The 6231-nt window shown below is 38.1% G+C and overlaps 2 protein-coding genes across 2 annotated transcripts in view; one reads left to right on the forward strand and one right to left on the reverse strand.

Moving 5' to 3' along the window:
* Positions 43-5929, forward strand: LOC104741759 (phospholipase SGR2). The gene is made up of 22 exons (XM_010462673.1): positions 43-253; positions 433-646; positions 831-931; positions 1069-1263; positions 1374-1529; positions 1630-1701; positions 1790-1942; positions 2092-2142; positions 2279-2449; positions 2553-2702; positions 2890-2955; positions 3053-3577; positions 3782-3845; positions 3955-4037; positions 4130-4202; positions 4417-4519; positions 4617-4710; positions 4787-4849; positions 4952-5000; positions 5081-5184; positions 5355-5401; positions 5484-5929. The coding sequence occupies exons 2-22, from the start codon at positions 433-435 to the stop codon at positions 5734-5736; spliced, it is 2787 nt and encodes a 928-aa protein (XP_010460975.1). The 5' UTR covers positions 43-253; the 3' UTR covers positions 5737-5929.
* LOC104743695 (vinorine synthase-like) overlaps positions 5760-6231 on the reverse strand; it is a 2960-nt gene continuing 2488 nt past the window's right edge. The window contains exon 2 of the mRNA XM_019235528.1: positions 5760-6228. Within this exon, the coding sequence (XP_019091073.1) occupies positions 5972-6228 (257 nt within the window). The 3' untranslated portion in view covers positions 5760-5971. The remainder of the gene's footprint in view (positions 6229-6231) is intronic.

Genomic DNA, 6231 nt, shown 5'->3' on the forward strand with positions numbered 1-6231 from the left:
ACAGTACACGCAACCCCCGAAGCAAAAGTTTTTGTTGTTAGTTCGGTCTCTCGTCTCGCGAATATTCTTTCCAACAAAACCAAAACCTTTCGATTCGATTCAATTCGATTTCCCCAGCTGTCACCCTTTTTTTTGTTTGTTCCTTCTCGCGATTTAGCTTTCATCAAATCAAAAATTTATAATCTTTCGTCTTGTTTCTGTTAATTCCCATCTAAAAAGCTTCGTCCTTTAACCACCCTCTCTCTGTGTCGTGGTATGTATTTGATTCTTGATTTTTTTCTCTGTAGGGTTTTGTTAAATTCTCAATTAATTTGATCACCGACTAGATTATAAATTATACTGCTTTGTTGTTTCTGATTTAACTGATTTAGGTTTGTGTTTTGTAGTCCAAAGTTTGATGCTTTTATGATTTTTTTTTTTCAATTGAATCAGATGGAAGAAGATAGAGAGGCACGTTTAGGTACTCGGGAGGTTAATAATGAAACTTCTCCGGATTTGTTGAAGAATACGCCTTCGAACATTGCGAGGTTAGAAGATGTGATTGAGCAATGCTATGGTAGACAAAAGTATCTTGCTCAGACTACAAGTCCTTCTGATGGGAGTGATGTTCGTTGGTACTTTTGTAAAGTTCCTCTGGCTGAAAACGGTTATTCTTCTTTTTTATTAGCTTGTTTCAGCTTTCAAAAATAGAATTGCGGCTTGCTTTGAAGATGTCATTGAGCAATGCCATATCCCTTAATTGGTTTGGTTTTATTAGAAGGGCATTGTTTGTGTATCCGAATTTATAATGGCTGGATCGAAGATATAATGTGTTTATGTATGCTGTGCAGAATTAGCTGCTTCAGTACCTCGCACTGACGTAGTTGGGAAGAGTGAATATTTCCGTTTTGGTATGAGGGATTCTCTTGCGATTGAGGCTTCTTTCCTTCAGGTACTTCTCCTTCTTCTAAGCTCTTGTTTGTATATCTGGATAAGTTCTTGACTTGTGGATGTTAGGTTCAAAATTTGAGTGAATTGTGATATCTGACAAACAAAAGTTCTTTTTTTTTGGGGATATTTGTGTAATAGAGAGAAGATGAGTTGTTGTCACTCTGGTGGAAAGAGTATGCAGAATGCAGTGAAGGCCCGAGACCACAAGTTAATTCTAAAAATAAATCAGTTAAGCAGTCAACTGAAACTCCGTCTGAAGCTTCTGTGTCCTCTAGTCTATATGAAGTTGAAGAGGAGAGAGTTGGTGTACCTGTTAAGGGTGGGCTTTATGAGGTACCACCATGCAGAGATCCAAAGAGTGTTTCAGAATTTTCTTGTGAATTGAGCCATTAGAGTCCTTACATTCAATCCATGTTTCTGACCAAGAAACCGGAATGCTGCAGGTAGACTTGGTGAGGAGGCATTGTTTTCCTGTGTATTGGAATGGAGATAATCGGCGTGTGCTTAGAGGCCATTGGTTTGCTCGTAAAGGTGGCCTAGACTGGCTTCCAATTCCAGAAACTCTTTCTGAGCAGTTGGAGGTTGCATATCGTAACAAGGTTAGATATCTTTCTGTTTCTGAGCAGTTGGAGGTACACAATTCGAATTTATGATTCCTGTTTGCCAATTGCACCAATTAGTTTGGATTCTTTCACCCAGGTTTGGCGCAGAAGAAGTTTTCAACCCTCTGGGCTTTTTGCAGCTCGTATCGATTTGCAGGGTTCCAGTCTGGTATGTGTTTGATTTCATGTGTAAGAAACTGTAGTTTTCTGTTAGCTGAATGGTTCATAGATGATAATATTCAAAGTTGGTAATATAGGGACTCCATGCTCTCTTTACTGGGGAGGATGACACCTGGGAAGCGTGGCTTAATGTTGATCCTTCTGGGTTCTCTGGCATTGTTGGATATACTGGGAATGGTATTAAGTTGAGACGTGGTTATGCTGGCTCTTACTCTTCAAAACCTACGCAGGTGTTTAGATTATTCTGATTTCTTTTGTTAGTTTTCTTGGACTCTATCCTTACCACTATCTACTGAAAAATCCAATTAAATCTTACAGTTGAAATTTTCTTGTTAGCTAGTTAGAGTTCTTGTGTATTTATTTATTCTGAATCTTTCAGGAAGAACAACGACAACAAAGGGAGGAAGAAATGGATGACTACTGTTCCCAAGTATGTCTTTGTATGCTCTTGTATTCTATGAATTGCATTTGCATATAGAGAATCTGCTCTCCATCGTCAAATTAAGTGTAGAATATCTCAATGTTTTAAAGCTCTTTGGACTGTTCTTTTGTGTTATTTTCTCCAGGTCCCTGTTCGGCATCTTGTATTTATGGTTCATGGTATTGGTCAAAAAGTAGAAAAATCCAATCTTGTTGACGATGTTGGAAACTTTCGTCAAATCACAGCAGCTTTAGCGGATCGTCATCTAACCTCTCATCAGCGCAGCACTCAACGAGTCCTCTTCATCCCATGCCAGGTGTCTATACATATATACATAAATGCTTATATCCCCTTATGTTGTATCTCTGTATAGTATGATCTTACTTTATAGATTCTGTCGTTCTCTATTGTTTTTGTAGTGGAGAAAGGGTCTAAAGCTAAGTGGTGAAGCTGCTGTTGATAAATGTACTTTAGACGGTGTACGGCGTTTGCGAGAGATGCTGAGCGCAACTGTTCACGATGTGTTATATTACATGAGCCCCATTTATTGTCAGGCTATAATTGATTCGGTATTGAAACTTCCCAATTTCGTTGTTCACTTTGTCTTAAAGTTCCAAACTGAAACAAATTTGTGATTTAGTTTTAGATTTTGTGACGGCAAAATCTAAAACATTGCAACTTTCATCTTCTGTATCATTATAACTGATAATCTTGTTAAGTATGACAAGTGATCTGTGCTCCTTTTTCGTTTTACAGGTTTCAAAGCAGTTGAATAGACTGTATCTAAAATTTTTGAAGCGGAATCCTGACTACGTTGGAAAGGTGGCCATTTGGTCTAGTGTTTTTCATTCATCAAACTTTGACTAGTGTAAGCCTGCATGAAGTTGAAATTCATTTTCTTTTCATTGACATTTTACAGATTTCCATTTATGGACACTCTCTGGGGAGTGTTCTCTCCTATGACATCTTATGTCATCAGCACAATTTGTCATCCCCATTCCCAATGGATTCAGTATACAAGAAATTTTTTCCAGATGAAGAATCTCCTCCAGTTCCAGCTAACGCTGACAAACCTTGTAGTTCACATCCATCATCAAATCATGAGCCAGAGAAATATAACCAGTTGAATAACACCGAGGCAATCACTGGTCAAGATGATAATAACTTGATGGCTAAAGAATCAACGGTATTGGAGCATCACCATGTCATCCAGGAAGCTCCTTCGTTGATCTCTGATTCTGTTGTAGACAACGTGGATTTGGAAAGAAGAGGCAGCCAGGAGGACAACCATCATGATTATAGTGGTGCTCTTTCCTCACAGGATAGACCAGATGGAGCGGGCTGTGAAACACCTGATTCTTCATCCTTTTGTCAAGATCAATTATGTGAGCAAGAAAATGGAAACTCTAATAATGAGGAGACTATTAAGTTGTTACAAGAAGAGGTAGATATTGGCACTTTCAACTTTTCTTTCTTTGATGAGATTATTCGTTTAGGTTGTTGCAAGCTTTCAACACTTGTGTTCATAGCATCTGCTACTTTCTTAGTTTTGTGTTCTCTGTGAAAATGTTGTCCAGTTTTTTTTTGCTGACTGACCAACACAGACAGAGAGTTATGTTTCCATTGATGGTGGTTATTTTTATCCCAGGTTAACTTATTGAGGTCAAAAGTAGCACAACTGCAATCAGAGAATGCCAGAATAATGTCTGATGGTATTGTTTCTGACCCTTGATGTTTTATTTATTTTCCATATATCGAGTTGTGTTTGAAAGCTTCTTTTATGTACATCTGGGTGATGATATGAAATGGTGTTATCAACAGAAAAAGCCAAGGCGCCAACTGAAGATGCCAAGGCACCTACAAGCTTTACTCCTTTTATCAAGTACCAAAAGCTTGAGTTCAAGGTGTGGGTTGTCGAACTATTATGTATATCTCACATTCAGAACCCACACTGGAAAAAACGTCACCCTAACTCTTAACTGCATATTCTGCTCAGGTTGACACTTTCTTTGCTGTTGGGTCTCCCCTTGGAGTTTTTCTCGCCCTTCGAAATATACGTCTTGGGATAGGTAATACTTAATGTAATACGTTTTCATTTGTTTATTAGTTTTTTTTAATGTAACACCGGAATTAGGAAAGCAAGAGATCCGTGAATAAGCAATCAAAGTAATTGGCTAATTCTTATTTTTTCTTGTAGGTTCTTTACTCTGCTATTGAATTGATTTCTTACCTTTATTTGCAAAGTCTCTTTATATGCACTAAAAGCTGTTTAATATGTGTTAGGTAAGGGACAAGATTACTGGGAAGAGGAGAATGCTATTGAAGAGATGCCAGCTTGTCGTCGAATGTTCAACATTTTTCACCCCTATGATCCTGTTGCATATAGGTTAGTCTTCATGGAAATAAAACAGTGTGTAGCTAGTTTATGATCTTGCTGTCTTTTTTTACCTTCTTTTGGAAGTGTGTAACTGTGTTCCACGCAGATTGGAGCCACTTGTCTGCAAAGAGTACCTTCCCAAGAGACCTGTTATTATTCCGTACCACAGAGGTGGCAAGCGGTTGCATGTTGGATTGCAGGTACTTGTAATTCTGTGGTTTGGTGTTTATGTTTGCTTCCTCTTGTAATTTGTTTGCCCTATGTAATGTTCTACAGGATTTCAAAGAGGATTTTGCAGCACGTTCACAGAGAGTAATGAATCATTTTGATTCAGTAAGGGTGCGTTATTTTGGATTTCTAATTAGCTTCTCTATGTTTGTAATACTGACCCCAAGTTGTTATCCTTTGTGATTTGATGTACTTATCTTTAATTTCATGCAGACAAGAGTTCTCACTATATGTCAATCCAAAAGTGCGGATAAACTAGACGGTAAAAAAGTCATTACTTTGCAAGGTTATTCTATTACCTCTGATGTACTTCTAATTATACTTGTATATGTGATTGAACAGAGATAGAAGAAACTGATGACGAAAAGGATGGAAGGTCCGATGGTTCCTTAATGATTGAGAGATTAACTGGAACGCAAGACGGTCGAATAGATCACATGCTCCAGGTTAAGTTTTGATGCATTTCCAGCTAATTTATTAATTTTGTGATTCCACTTTCCTGCGGATAGTTCTTGGAAACTGCAATATGACCGAATAAAAGAATCAACACGTACTGGATTTGGCTAAAGCTCGCTAGTTTTTATATAATAATTGCTGAAATATTTGGGTAATGCAGGATAAAACCTTTGAGCATCCTTATCTACAAGCCATAGGAGCTCATACGTAAGTGAAGGTTTACATTGATGATTACACATTACATTTAACGTTTATAGCCAAGAAATCAATACTGTTATATATTTTGCAGAAACTATTGGAGAGATAATGATACTGCTCTTTTCATAATTAAACACTTGTATCGCGAGCTACAAGACGAACCAAACTCACCCGCGGGATCCACCGAAGGAGATGATAGTCCAAAAGACTCAAGTAGACCTCACAGCTGGATAGACAGAAGATATGATAATTATGATGATGAAGAGCTTCCTTTAACATTCTCCGACAAACAAATCGTTAGAAGCTTCTCCGCAGAAGCCAAGAAACATTTGAAGAAGCCTTAAAGATTTTTGACCATAGGTTTGAGTATCTGAAATCCGGCGAAAGCTCTCTGATTTTGTTTTCGTTTCCTGTGCAGTAAGTAACATATAGTGCATAAAATGTGAAAAGGAAAAACACCTACATGGTTTTGCCACATTGTAACCATAATCCATTGTAACTTTAATTTCACAGATAATAAAGAAAACGTTGAAAGCACTTTCTTTGGCTTTATTTGTTCGTCGTTAGCTGAGGTTTTCTTCAGGTCTGGAGTTGAAGATGTTTCGCAGACATTGGTTGAAAAACTGAGTCAGACTCAAAAGCTTCAGCGAGTTCAGGCCAGACGATAGCAGAAACTGACCAAGAGCCATCATTGCAGGCGCTAGGTCGCTGGTTCAGGTAACCAACTCCTATCTTCTCAACCGTTGAACATACAGTTCCTAGGAAAGGAGCACCAAATCCAAAATCCAATTCAGCCACAGGGAACCGTCTTCCTGAAGACAAAACCAAAGCTGGTCCTT

Source organism: Camelina sativa, chromosome 14 (assembly GCF_000633955.1).
Source record: "Camelina sativa cultivar DH55 chromosome 14, Cs, whole genome shotgun sequence".
Taxonomy (NCBI): Eukaryota; Viridiplantae; Streptophyta; class Magnoliopsida; order Brassicales; family Brassicaceae; genus Camelina; species Camelina sativa.